Below are 15501 nucleotides of genomic sequence, written 5' to 3'. Positions count from 1 at the left end.
TCTAGGAAATAGATGTTTTGACACTTGGCGCCAAAGATCAGGAACAAATAATTGCTGAACGAAATAAACGCACGATTGGCCTACTGCGTGAACTGTTTCCCGACATCACAAAGGTACATTGACATTTTCATTTAATATTTCAGTGGCATAAACTACAAAGACATCTTTAAAAACCTACATAAGTATAATGCTCATCAGACACTTTTGAAAAATCAACATTTTTATCATTTTAAAAAGCATGCATAACTTATTTGCTTAAAATTTTATTTATATAACTACTGTATAGGAAGCATAGTATGTAAGACACATGAAAGATTAATTAAGCAAAGCATCGCCTTCACTAATTCTTTGTCTACTTGCGTAAAGTCGCGGCCAAACGGACGCATTCCATTGCGCATAATAAGCAATAATGAACAACAATAACTAGCAGTCCACGCTGACGTATCTGTCATATTGACAATTGTGACGACAGTTATTGTCAATTGTTAGCGCTTGAATGACAAATAGTTATTTCACTTGCTCACTCTGCCACTAGCATGCTAAAAAAATCTTATTTGAATTCTTCATGTACATATAGTAGTATACTTTTTGCCTATATAAACATCGGATGTGTGAAAATTGTTGAGCTGTTTATCCCTCTATAAGTTTAAGGAAATAAGTAGACACAGTGTCATAAAACGAGGTGTGCTTGCTCGTGAGCTTGAACCTGACAAGAATAAGCTTATATGCAAAGAACACTCCTTCCAGCTGAAATAGAGTGGTCATTGAATTTTGTGAGCATGTAGCTTTCTGCTGTAGGTTACAGTAGGTTTTTACTTGCGTAACATCTCGAAACACGGTAAAAACCCAAAATAAGGAAATGAGAAGAGAGTCTTAATCGCGTGTGAAATATTTACAAATTACATTTGGACCTTATTCATTTGACTAAGCCTAACTTCACATTTTTTCGTTCGTCTTGTTTACTGATACAACAATCATAAAAATAACTTAAACATTACAGATTATCTTACGAAGAGTTGTCTCTACACTTTTTTAGCTGATGATTGGACTTTTAATGAGCGTTTTTTGTTTAAAGAAGATGTTTAAATGTTCAAGTTATGTTTTCAACGAGCCTGTACTGTAAAAATTGCATTTCAATAGTTTTATATAACGTGGCCTGCTTTTCACTTTCTCTGTGAGTGCTCGCTCCATCAGAAACCCGACGAAAAATACTTAGAACACATCAGGCACCAAATCTTGAATGACTATCCACAAAAAGGATAACGAAATCATACATTTATTACAATACTTTCCGCAGCTGTAAGCTAGAAACCCCTCTTTCCACTTGCTCTGTGGCCGGCTCTATCACAAACTCGTCGAAGAATACTTAGAATCCATCAGGCATCAAACCTTGAATCGTAATTTCATCGAGAGCACCAAATTATTTGATGAAAGACGATATCAAGATTATAAGGTCCTACGATAAAGTGAATGAGCTCATCATTTATATTTTATAAAAGCGCCAAATTTCAATAGCAGATAATTCATCACACATTTTCGATTCTAGACGGATACTTTGTTTTTGTCTTATCGCATTAAAACCAATTAAAGCAAAATATGCTTTAGTAAAACCAGAAGCTCTATAAACCTACAACTCCTTCGAGATTTGAAGACCTTGTGCCTAGGAAACTTATTGAAAAAGGGACTATGCTGTAGAAAGTGGGATCGAACAATTTTTTACTAGTTTTACTCTATAATCTGACTGAATATTTACAACACTGAAGAAGCCCGAGATTTTTGTTTATAGAGCATTGATGGCTGTGGAATTCCCACTACACTTTTCATTGAACTTTGAAGAACTATAGTTCTACTTCTTTATAAGTGTAGACACCGCTTATGAGGTTATAGTAGAGTTTACAACAGCGCGCCAGTCAATTCTCCTTTTCGTAGTTTGGCGCCAATTAGAAATTCCAACTGTAGCCAGATTCTCTGATCTCTCCAACAGAGCGGAGGTTTTCTTTTCCTCAGCTTCCACCGGAGAACACTACGTCGAATACTTTCAAAGCTAGAGTGTTTTTCAACAATTCGGACAACAACTGCTTGTAGAGTTTGGCCTTTGTTCATCGAAAGAGGACTTTACTTTTCTATTGCCTACTCAGTCCGAAATGGCACCTGTTGGCAAGAGTTATTCTGCATTGGATTTCTGCTCACGACTAGACCAAGTATTCTCTGGATAGCCGAAAAACATCCGTTCGAAGGTGAGCTAAAGTGAAGCGGATCATCCCTCCTCAGAGTTGTTCCCTGAGTTTAGTACCCGGTACATATAAAACACTCCCAATGAAAGGATCAAAACAGCCTCGGACCCCCCTTTTGATGACGAATAACAATACTCTGATCCGAATAATCTGAAAGAGAGCAACACAAAAATAGCAGAGCCTGCATTTTAGATACATCCATATACAGTACTTTCTAGCATCACCACTTTGTCAGAACCTAAAATGTCACAGAAGCTCTCATTGTATACGTTCAGCTAGTATAACCTTTCTCAGCATGTTCGAACTTATTGCAGATAGAGTCTTTAACTTAGTAAGAGAACTACAGAAGTATAAGACACAACGTAAGCCTTCGTCACTCTCTGCTTTATAAATAGTTTCAAAGCAGGTATTTTCCTTAAGATAGTTTGCCCTTATCTTAGAAGTGCAGAGAAGGTATTTGTGGTCAAAGATCGTTTAGTTGGATCGACTTTAGCGGTCTTACTATATTATAATGACTATTATAAACAACTAATTTAAGCAATCTCTACTCATAACACTAAAGAAACAAAACAAAAACCTGGACGCGAATGTGTGAATACACAGAACAAAATTGAAATACAAAATAACTTTAAAATATCAATTACCAATAAGGTACCGAAATTGGCAGATTATCCTAAAGGTCCCAACTCCTCTCCTGCTTTTAGTTTTGAAGATTTGACAACCGAATTCTTATTTTTTTTAACTCATATGGATAATTCACTTCTACATGCAGACCATTAATGAAGAGGTCAATCGTTTTGTAAATCGTATACTACAAGAAGTGGGTCCAATAATATTGGGAACTGTGCTCAACCCAACCTTGAATGCTGGGCGCCGTGCCAACAATACTGCCCCGGTAGATTTCAATGATGATGATGATGATGTTGACGATAATAATGCCAAAGGTGCTGACTCAAATAAGAATGACACTGGCGTCAATACCGATGATTTTAACTATGAAAGTGGAACTGATGGAGCCGCTACTGAATACGACTCAGATGAAATACCGGAAACAGTGTTCGTGCCAGATGCCGAATTTGGACGAAAGAAAAAATCTGAGTAAAATAAAAAGGAAAGGAGATAAGAATAATTGAGTGCTGAAAAGGAAGTCTAAAATACACAAAGCTCAAATGAAAATAAACACAAAGTATTAATACAATAATTTAGCTTTAAGAAAGTGTCAATAAAAATACTGGCAACATGAACTCTCTGACACACACACACCATACCAAACAACATACCAAGTACTCGTAGTATATACAGACCATTTTCTATTTGGAATTATACGAATTTTTGTTATGTGTTATTAGTTAAAGTGCACAATTTCTGTGTGTATTTTGGTTTTGTAAGCAATTTTGGTTATATCCCAATAGATGCGACTTAGAATCCACTTAAAATATGCTGGAAAGGCATGCTTTTGTTTAAAGCTTGTAAAAAATATATTTTTATGCTAAAATTTTGACTGCTTTGCTTAGCTGCTTTCAAGTTTTGCTGATTCTACACAATAAACTACAGTTATGTAAGACGATTTAGTGGGCATTTTGATGCAGATTAAGTTAAAATTTGTACATAACCACACTTTTTTTTGAAAATTTAGTTGAAATACACTGAAAGAGCTACAAACCCAAGCCACCAACCAAGCGAAATGGGTTCGCGTCTTCGTTGACATTTTGGCTCAGCAACACGCGCATCTTTTACTATTATATTATTTTATATAAATATGTCTTCCATTGCATAACTTTAATTACTTGCCGCTAAGCGAACTAAAAAACTCTCATCAAATAGCTGTCATTTCAAAAATAAAAAAATTGGTTTTTAAAAAATGTATTTGAAACGATAACCTAATTGGCTTACAAACAAAAGCTCGCTCTCGCTCTCTCATACGCATCGACGCAGGATTAATAATAACAACGAACTCATGCCAGTATCCAAATTCCGTTCATCTTCAGCAATGCAAATCGTAGACGACTCACAAAGTAGTATCTGTGTTTTTGTTGTTGTTCTTTCTGAATTTATGCACTCTTCCACCTTCCCGTTATAGCAAATCGACGACATAGTTAATCGCATTATAGGCCAGGTTATACGCGTTGCCGGACCGAGTTTACTGCCGGCATTGCTCGGCAATCGACCCACGACCGAACGTTCAGACTTCGATGCCGATTTCGAAGATGATGATGATGACACCAGCAACGATGTTAGTTCACCGAATGGTAATAGTGCCAGCACAAGTGCTGGTAACAATGGAAATGGCAACGGTGGCACGCGTGTAAGCATTGCCTTGCCAACTTTTGCACCAGAGAGTGGTTCTACTACGCAAGCGACAACAGCTGCTACAGATAATGTGAGTTTAGTGCAAGCAACAACTGGCGTTGCAGCATCAACATCAACAACGACAGCAGCAGCAACAACAACAATAGCAACAACAACGCCTAGTACCACCACCAGTACAACTGTGGCACCCACAAGTACTACTCTGGCAACCACCAGTACCCCGACAACAACTGAATTGACCACAACTACCAGTCGGCCCGTTGAAACTCCCACCACTTTACCAAGTACAATCGCCACCACCACTGCCAGCGCAACTAGTCCAATTACCTCACCTACGCCCACACCAACGATCCTTACACCAACAACAACAACTACATTACCCTCAACAACTGTTGATTCCATACTTGTTATACCTAAAGCTAAGAGCCAGAGTAGAAATAATGTCATACCCACTGAAAGCAGCACTGTCAATCCAACCACAGAGTCCACCGAAAGTACCTTTGACACCATCACCTCACCCACAACTCCTGCTCCTGCCGACATAACTCCAACCAGACAATATCCTTCCGATACTCCATCCATATCCGACATTTTAAACACTCCACCCAGAACAAACACCATTGGTGGCGAAACATTACCACCACCCACCATACCTGCCACCTATATAGGTAGATTTGAGGGTGACACATCACAACCACCATCCTCATCGAATGCGTTGCCGTTGGCTGTTGATGTTGATCGATCACAGCTTGTTGCTTTAGTCGACAATATAAATCGTTTATTGAATTCACCAAATCTTCTTATTACCAATAGCAATAATCTAAATACACCACAATTCACGACAACAACAACAATACCAATCACAACAACGCCTTCAAAAGCAGTTTCAACACAATCATCGGCGTTAAATTCAACTGCGAAGATTACAAAACTTCTACCGGTGGCCAATTAATTGGAAACATTGAAAAAAAAAAATAAACAACAACAAATACCTATCAGCAACTATCCACAAGTACAAAACTTAAATCACTACAACAACAACAACTAATATAACTGCCAGCAGTAATGCGAACACATGCTGGAAATTTCCGTTATGTAATTGGCTAATATAACTATATACAACAACAACATCTTTACAAAGCGAATGTAGTAAAAAACCAACAACGAAATCAGCTATCAACAACAACACATTCCACAAACTAAATGCATCACTGCATAAATGAGTAGCTCGTAGCTAGTACACCACGATCGTCAATTTCCTCTCAGCAGCTTTATCGTATTGTAATATCGTACGTTACATATTCTTATCTACCCACGTTGTAGTCGTTTCATATACTCACCACATCTACGTTTCACCAACAACTAAACAATCATATACGAGTATACAAGTAGTTTTATATATAAATATGTATGTATGTTTGTTTAAGTTGTTGGTTTCGTCGTGTTATTGAAGAAGTTCGTTATCTTCAGTGCATTTTCATCGTTTATTGTTCCCTAAAAAGCCCTTGAGTTATTGGTGTTGTAGTTTGTCCTCTCATTAAGGTTCCTGTGCACTCATCGTAGTTCATTTGTGCGTGTGTTTTACATTTATGTGGCACCAGTGCCGGTTTTATTCACGAATTAAAAGCATTACCGTCTTGTAGACACATGAATCCTTGCATTGAAATATTTACCTTACTTATATACGTAAAGTTGACTTACTAATAATCCCTAACATATGTATGTACGTGCTGTAAAAAGCTAATATATTTATATAAGCAATCTGTTGATTATACCTACATATTAGTAAAGAAATTTCGAATGGGAAAGGTACTGAAATTAACCATAGCTCCTTCAGGCACCAAAATATGTATTGATAGTCCTGTCATTTTGTTGAATATAATGAAAGCTGTGAAGCTATTAAATATATTTCTAGAGAATTTTTAAATTTCCTTTTATACATATATCATTCAGTACTTTCTACAATGCAAATTAAAAAAATGGTAAATAGAACATACATCGGTCGCTAAGCTGACTGCTAAGCGCTCAAAGAGCTGCCAGCTTTCGATGTAATACTTTTTTGAAACAATTATCTGGTTAAACAAATATTATCAACCCACAGCCAAGAAGACAACAAACTTTAAATTTACAAAATTCTCTTTAAAAAATTATTATTGAGGGTTTCCAATTTATATAAAAAATAATTGCTTAAAATCTCAATTGCCAAATGCCGTAAATTATATTATTGCAGCGCTAAGTAAATAAGTAATATAACCTCCGAATATGTTGTAACTAACTTGTGACTAAAGTCAAGAAAATATATCGCTCATTTGCAGCAAGACCGGCATAAGTCAAAAAAATCGATTTTCCAGACAACGCGTTAAAAGTTTTCAACTGACTAAAACCTTACACGGTGACTCCAACCTTACACCTCTTCTCAAGCGGAGCATATAAGAGGTATTCATAGGAATTTTTCACTCAACATGAAGTATGATATAACGAACAATTCTGAATAATTATCTAAAAAATCACGTTTTTTTATTTAAGCAGGTATTGCAGCAAATGAGCAATATAAAGTCTATATATTATATATCGTTACCTAAAATGCAAAATAACGTAACATCACTTTTCATTGACACGCGAAGGAAAAACGATGTGACAAAAGCCACTCATATTGAAACAAAATATGAGTTTTTGATCAAAATTGGTTATTTATAGGTTATAAAATGGTTATACATTGGTTATTAAGTAGTTATTTATTGGTTATATCTGACAGCAGAAGCTCTAATTTTAATGCTACGTATAGGTAATATGATCTGGTGAATCGTAAGCAATATTCTTGTAGAACACAATTTCGATTTTTTTGATGTTACGTTTTGCATTTTAGGTGACGATATACATATGTATATATCATTCATCCTCATACAATGCCGTACAATAGTCAACAAAAGGCATGAGAGTTTTTATAATTTAGGAAGTAGCAAAATTTGTATGTGTTCTTATTTGATAAAAATATGTGTTATACTGAGAACTTTGAAAAGAGTTAGAGTTAAAATTCTTAGGTGAAAATATCTGAAACACACTACTTGTCTCCCTTGTTAATATTTCTTGTTGTCTCCTCTACTGTTTATCCATAATAATCGCACCCACATTTTGCACAAACTATTTCTATATTCTCTAACTATCCGCATACGAGAAAAGATTCGTCGGCGCCTAAGCATGTTATTTTCATGATTTGTCTGACATATGAAAAAATATACCCTATATTCGTTACCAAAATTATCAAAAAAATATGAAACCCAATTCGACCTATCACTGACTGTGCCGTTGTTGTAGCAAATCGATGATCAAGTGAATCGTATAATTTCGAAAATACTGCGCACATTGGGGCCCACTGTACTGCGTACCGCCGTGCAAGGCAACACCGCCAACCGCGCACGCACCAATTTCGACGCCGATTTCGATGATGATGACGATGACAGCAGCAGCAGCAGCAATGGTAGCAACAGTAGCAGCAGCAGCAGTAGTGGCTCCAGCCTTAGTACTAGCAACGGCAGCGGTACACGCGTCACCATTGAGCTGCCAACCTTTGCGCCAGATGAAGATGATGAGAATAACGAGGTGGCCGCATCTACCGACAGCACGAAATGTGAGTGGGCGTGTGCGCTTAAGTATTGCTTGGATGTACTATGTACGAAATATGCTTCAAGTGCAGGGCGCGTACACCCTGTGGTGTATGTAATGCGTCAGCTGTCAATTTGACATTTGGCTTTGACAGTTGAATTGACAGTGGCGCGCGCTATGTAAAGCATGCATATACTTAACAAAATACTTAAATTGAATGCATTTTAAAATTCGATTTTTTCAAATTCTTTTATTTTTTTTTACCGTTAACAGAAATGCAAAATTCTTGAATTTGAATGTTAACGAATAATTGGCAACAACTGACAACAAATTGGCAATATAAAATTAGTATAAAAAATTTTAAATTTTAATATAAGCGCGTTAACAACAAAAACTATAACAAAACAACAACTACCAAGCAGCGTACAACTTTACACCACCAAACCCAAAACAACCAACAACACACGTAAAACGCATGGAAAATCGTAATTGTAACTATGTGGACGGTCGATGCTACAACAGACGCAACAACTGTCAGTCTAACACTGAGCGAAATTACTAAATTAATATATTGAAATGTGTGAAAAATAAAAGCTACTTACTTTAACTTTACATAATTCTCTTTTACTCTTCCATGTCTTCCACTATGTCTTTAATGCTCATTCGTATGTCTTTACCACCATTCACTTTAACTAACTTTTTATCTATATTAATATGTTCAGTGTCTCTAGCCGCATCTACTATATTTGTTCTCTTTGTATGTATGTATATTTCGAGCGTGCGCTGTAAATTTTCATTAATCATTTTATAAGTACTTACATTAAAGACGGTCATTTGAAGTGTCATAATTACTGCAACACTGACAACTTTATCTTCCTTATTTTCACTCTCACGCAAATGCTCTCTTATTTCGCGCCATATGTCTCATACTCTCGCACTGTCGCTCCCAAACAACATTGTTGTATGTTTATGCAATTTTTAGTATAGTTAGACAGAGTTCACACGTGAAAACTTTTATCAGAGATAAAGAGATACCCAACTCATCACTCATTGGAAAAGAGAGAACAATTGCTGAACGTCAAAATCTCCTGAACTCGATCAACTGTCAAACTTCAGGAGGTTTTGACGCTTAGCAATTGGAAACGATGGAGGGATAGATTGAAATCTTACCAAAAAATATTTATGTAAATTTGTTAGGATTTTTTAAATGTTTAAATAGTTTCTTCATATATTAAATTACCTCTATAGAGTCATTTTTATCTGATTAAATGTTGGTTTTTTAAATTTAAATGTCCGATTTGGCCATAATAGAAAATTTTATTTAAAAAAAAGCTAATTTTGAGACGTTCTCATACTGAAATAAGTTGGGCATCCCTTTATCCCTGCTTTTGTTGCTCATTATGACGCTGGCGACACGAGTCGGACAATTTTTGCATTCCCTTTCTTAACATATTCTAAATTTCTTGCATGCTTCATGTACGCGCTGCACAAAAATATTTTTCGTTAAGTAATTTTTAACCTTATTCAACATTTTCCGAAATAGTCCTATTAATTTATGCAAAAAAGTTGATAATGAATTCCAATTTCCGAAAAAAACATTCTTTTGAAACGCAGGACAATTGGAAATAATTTCAAAATGAAAAGGAATGCCAGGAAACGAGAATAAATAACGTGTTTTCCGAACACGTGTGACTCGCTCTCTTCGTCTTTCACCGTCGTCGCCTCACTTACAAAAAAAAAACAGTTTGAGCGACAAAAGTTTTCCTGTGTGAACTCAGTCTAAGCAGTTAGGTATTAAAGGCCTAAAGTTATATAATGAGGTCTGCCAAATTTGCTTTGGAAATAAATGAAATGACCTGATACTCATGCAGATGTTTGGCTTATCAGCACTACAGACATTTATGAAAATTCTGCGGAGCAGAGCATTAAAATCGTGGCATGGTCACATACAATATTTTAGCTTAAATAAGTATTTAGTGCTACAATGCAGACTTTTTCAGTATAGTTAAGGAGTTCGCTTTACTATATAGCCCACGAAATTTTTTATAACAGTAGATTATGAAGAGCAACGCTGCTGGAATTGAAAAAAAGAAACGTGTTTATCATGCGTTCTTTAATATGTGCTTCGGCTTTTAGAGTTAATTGAAGCTAGTACTCATCATCTACTGTCATATATACATAGTGTCACCTAAAATCTAAAACAACGTAACACCACTTTTCAGAAGTTTACAGTCAAAGAAAAAACGTTATAAAAGAAACCACTCAAACTGAAACAAAATTCAAGTTTTGGTTATAAAATGGTTATTTATTGGTTATAAAGTAGTTATACAATGGTTATAAAGTAGTTATATATTGCTTATAAATTAGTTATTTATCGGTTATAGCTGACAACGCAAACTGAAATTTTTATACTAAACACATGCAATATGATGTAGTGAATCGTAAGCAATAAAAAAATCAATTTCGATTCTTCTGATATTACGTTGTTTTGTATTTTAGCTGACGCTATGTGGCATAGTTTTTCCATATATTAATAAATGTTAGGAATCTATGGAAATTTGTTTTTTTAATTAATTGGCTTAAAACGAAATTTCATAATTCTCATGCTTTTTGTTTTTTCTCTTTTTCTTTCTATTTACTTTCATATTTACGCATACCATGATTCGAACTGTGAAATAATCCACCAAACACCCACACACCTACACCCAAAAAAATTCAAAAAAAAAAAATCATAAATTGAACGCATAAAAAATTTTCAAATGAAATTGTGCATTTTAATTTGGCATTTTGAAATGGCAACAACAAATATGCTGCAATAAAATTACAAAAACTATAAATTGCAAAATTTTTACAAATTTCGACAAAAAAACTATGAAAAAATCACTTGCACGTGCATCTTTTAAAACCGTTCACAAATCCTTCTTATTAACTGTAAATACTGTACGCTTAATTTCCAAAACACTGCATCTGTCCTGCTCGTATTTGCACTATGTGACTGTTGCACTCTGCTAATGCTTTTATTAAATCGAATATCTCCTGCACTTTCATAACTTGTTCTACACAATCTCTTTGCCATGCTATATCTTTGACGTATCCTGGACAAACACCACTCATAACAAATACAACATAAAATACGCCACACACACACATACATAAACCTCCCCTTCAACGCGCTCTTGCATATGCTCTCCCTGTCACACTTTACTCTTTCTCTATGATAAACAAAAAAAACAACTGCACACTACAATAAAAACACGTACACCCAAAATTACACTAATAAAAATAATGAACACGAAAATCAAATAAATTCAAATAAACGAAACACATTCGGCAAATATCCACTTCGTTAAATATTTAACGCTAACTTTCTTGCCACAATCAATCAATAAATATACAATCACAACATAAAAAATAAATAAAAACAACAACTAAACTGGGTTGGCCATTACCGAAAAAAAAATTTGCAATAATACATAATTTAAACTCAATTCGAACCACGGTGTTGCGGTGTGTCGTTGAAAATGTTTGCTACCAAAAAACCAGAATGGTGCAACCGACACCCAAATCGACTTATCGGCCATAAATAAACAACTTGAGGAGACAATACGTGTGGCACGTCAAGTGAAAGAAGCCGAAGCTGCGGCACAAGCTATTGCCCAACAACAGCAACAGCAAACACCATCATCGCTACCAGCTCAGTTGCCGATACCAAGCAAAACCGATCCGAATGCGCCCATACAGTTGAGTTTCAACAACGAAGCCCGTGATAGTTCGAAGCCAGTCAATAATGATCTACGTCTCACCGAATCGAAATCGCCGGCCATTGATGAGCTCACTTTGGACTCTAATGAGGACGCAGCCGATTTAGATGACCGTAACAAGAGGTAAGTCTTATGTGTACTCTATATTAATGGTGAATATTTGGGGGGAGCGAACTGCATGTTACGATGTGAGCGCTAAGTATTATAGGCCGTGAGCAAATCCCTATTAGAAGGAGCACAATTCAGCTTTGATCTAACAACTTTGGTATACTATACAATTCGAAACGCTGGAGGAAAAAGCAGGTTCTCGAATTTATGCGAAAAACAATAAACAGTTTTTTATCAGTGTGTTCCCTGAAAAGTTTAAAACTTTTGATGAAAGTGAAATACAAAAAATCAAATTATGAAATTTTTACTCGGAATCTTACGATGTAGTATTTGTAAATAGTCTCGGTCCAATTTTGCACCACTTTTTCCGAAATATTCTGTCTCATATATCATATCATATGGATGACCAATCGTCAGATCTATTTCTTGATTTCGTTTTTTTCCAAAAAGTTCGTCACGAGTAATTGAAAATTCTTGTTGGTACTGTCCTGTTTCTATGTGACTAACGGGTTGCCTTGACTTGTTCCCCATGGTGCTCTCAAAATTTGGCGAACCATTTGTATATGAAAAAACTGCGGACTAGTAATGGATTCTTTTTGCATTCCATACCTTTATACGACCGAAAGGAAGTCTCAAGGGTATATTCTTCTTCTCATTTAATGGCGTAGATACCGCTTACACGTTACAGCCGAGTTTACAACAGCGTGCCAGTGGTTCTTCCTTTTCGCTGCTTGATGTCAATTCGAGATACCAAGTGTAGTCAGGTCCTTCCCCACCTGGAGTTTCCAATGAAGTAGAGGACTTTTCTCAGGCGGCTACTGCGTCGAACCCTCTCAGAGCGGAACTGTTGATTTCAACCATTCTGGAAGAAATGTCCTACCCAGAGTGACAGCCGGTTTGACAGTTATCATTCTAAGAAATTATATACCTTTAAAGAAACGCCCTACATACTCGTAATTTAAATTTAATCTCAAATTGGGGGTTCCTGTTCAGCTCTTGTATTCACCATTATTATTTTATATTTTAACTGTATATAACCACCGTGTACACTTGACCAAACCAATTGGCTGAACACGTACAATTAACGCTTAAACATCAAACTTCATACTACATCTACATGAAAAGCATGAAAGAAATTCTGGTAACACAAAACACACTAACCGATATGAAAAAATTTCAAAAGTAATTTGTTCAAAAGGTTCCTGAGCTTCGGTGGTGCCGGCGTAGCGGGCGGTTCAAGCGGCAACACTGGCAATGCCGCACCTAATGCTGGTTCAGGAAATTTCCTCTTCGACATCATACGCGTAAGTACAAAATAGTATAATCGAGGTTAAACACTCACTCAACTGCCACGCTACTAACACATGCATTTGTTACCACCAAACAGCTGTTCTCAGGCAGCGTACAAACTCAAGCTGGCGATGAGGCGGCTAACAGTGCCAACAGTGTGAGCGGCGGCGGTGATGCCGATGGTGATAGCGATGCGAATCGTGCTGCCGACGGCTACACGGAAGGTATTCCCGGACCGGTTACACGCCTGGTTGTGCTGGCCAACAGAGGCTTAGCCAATCTGATACAAGATTTGATATTGGTAAGTGTCGAATGAATCGAGTTACGAAGCGGAGATGCTTATATTACACTGAATTTATTTAAATTTCCAGCGCATTGCGGCAACCAGCGAGAAATTCGTCAACTTCAAGGCCAAGCTTATCACAGCGCTTATCTAAATGCACGCCAGTTAGCAGCTACAGCTGTCTTCATATCACAAAAAAAACTGCCTTTGCCCATGTTCAATACTCTTACAACATTTTACATACATGCAAACATACACAGTAAGAAATCGCTTTAGCAAACTCATAAATTAGTTGAAATTGGAATTGCCATTATTATCAGAGAAAAATCATCGCCTGGGCAGCAGAAACATATGTACATATATGAAAAAACCGTCAAAAATTGTTAATGTAAACTTGTAATGTTTAGAAAATTGTTAGTTACATAAAAGCCAACAATCATGAAATGCGCATGCGCCAATTACATAACCTTAAAACTACCTAAAACTACCGGCAAGCACGTTAAAACTGAAGCTTAGTCAAATACAAGCTAACTGCAAACTACAAAAATACACAGACAGATCCATAAGAGTGTGTCTTTTCGCAATGAACTTAGCGGTGATAGCAAGTAAATAAAAAAAAAATTACTTAACTTGTCAACTGAGCTTTCATGTGCTCGTAAGCTCACAAAAAATTTACTTAACTTGTCAACGGAGCTTTCATGTGCTCGTAAGCTCACGTGTAAGCTGTGCAAAAAATTGTGGTGGCACCAGCTTTTCCGAGCAGCTTTTCCGAGCAATAAGGCGCTCAGCTCTAAAACATAATTGATATTATTATTAGTGTTTATAACGGCTATTACTTCTTGTATTTTCTTGTATTTTTCTCAATTTTCTACCACCATTCAACACAACTACAACGTCTTCACAACTATTGTATTTTATGTACATACAAATTCCTTACTTTTTACTCTTACTTAGCCCCCCTTTTTTTATATACATACATATATATATACTTATGAAAGAAACATGCATTGACTGTGGTGTTTAAATAGCTACTTTATTTAAATTGTATTTTTTTAATGTTAAAAATCTTAAAGAAAAAACATATCGCAAAGCTCGACCTACTTGCAACACAGATAGTGTGTTTGCTCGCAAAAGCGCATTACTTGTCAAAATTCTTGCTTTATAAATGTTGTTAATTATTATTTGGCATAAATAATTTACGAAATCCTATATATAATTATATTTAAGCATTTTTTTTTATTTACATATACATAAATATGTGGTTTTTAGTTACTCATTACTTCTTTTAATTTGTAAACGATTAATTTACGTTTTTGTACAGCATATTATTCAGCGTTTTAAGCAAATTTAAAACAAAAATTAATTATAAATGGCGAACATGCACACGTAGGCTCTTAACTCGTCACGTACTAGTTACTACTAAGCGTTACTAAGAGTCTATGCAATTGTATAAACATGTTGCTCATTTGTTAAAGAAACTACATATACAGAATATAAAAAAGAAAGTGTAAATTTTGTACCGAAAATATTAGCGTACTGCTCAAAAACTATTGACTTTGTTTAATTCGTTGTATATTTGAATGTAAATTTAATTTTGTAAATAAAAGTACGTAAGTGAAAAAATTACTAAATGCTTGTAGTTTTGCTGCTGGGTCAAACCATGTAAAGGGGCTATACCAGTGTGACACTTTGAAAAAAAAATTATATTCATTTTTATGATAGGTTATGTTTCCATAAATATCCTGTGAAATCGGGAAGATCCTATCTTGAATAGTTTTTGGATGGCAGCGTTCTAAAGAGCGACCGCTCGGAGGTGCAAACATATACATATAAGTAAAACTTTAAACGCGTTTTTCTCGAAATGACAGTTTCCAAAATTGCTGACATCACAACTCAACGAGAAATTAACCGA

General features: G+C 35.8%; 1 protein-coding gene across 3 annotated transcripts in view; it reads left to right on the top strand.

Moving 5' to 3' along the window:
- LOC125778279 (uncharacterized) overlaps positions 1–15220 on the top strand; it is a 47009-nt gene extending 31789 nt beyond the window's left edge. The window contains exons 3-7 of one of the 3 annotated variants that reach the window (XM_049455087.1): positions 6–113; positions 11691–12031; positions 13200–13320; positions 13404–13607; positions 13678–15220. In XM_049455087.1, the coding sequence (XP_049311044.1) occupies positions 6–113; positions 11691–12031; positions 13200–13320; positions 13404–13607; positions 13678–13743 (840 nt within the window). In that variant the 3' untranslated portion in view covers positions 13744–15220. Of the gene's footprint in view, positions 1–5; positions 114–3006; positions 3390–11690; positions 12032–13199; positions 13321–13403; positions 13608–13677 lie in introns of those variants that run through there. The other 2 variants (XM_049455088.1, XM_049455089.1) reach the window with 2 other exon arrangements.
- Positions 15221–15501: the final 281 nt, after the last annotated feature.

The sequence above is a fragment of the Bactrocera dorsalis genome, chromosome 4 (genome assembly GCF_023373825.1).
Source record: "Bactrocera dorsalis isolate Fly_Bdor chromosome 4, ASM2337382v1, whole genome shotgun sequence".
Classification (NCBI taxonomy): Eukaryota; Metazoa; Arthropoda; class Insecta; order Diptera; family Tephritidae; genus Bactrocera; species Bactrocera dorsalis.
This window is presented reverse-complemented; position numbering and strand designations above follow the sequence as displayed.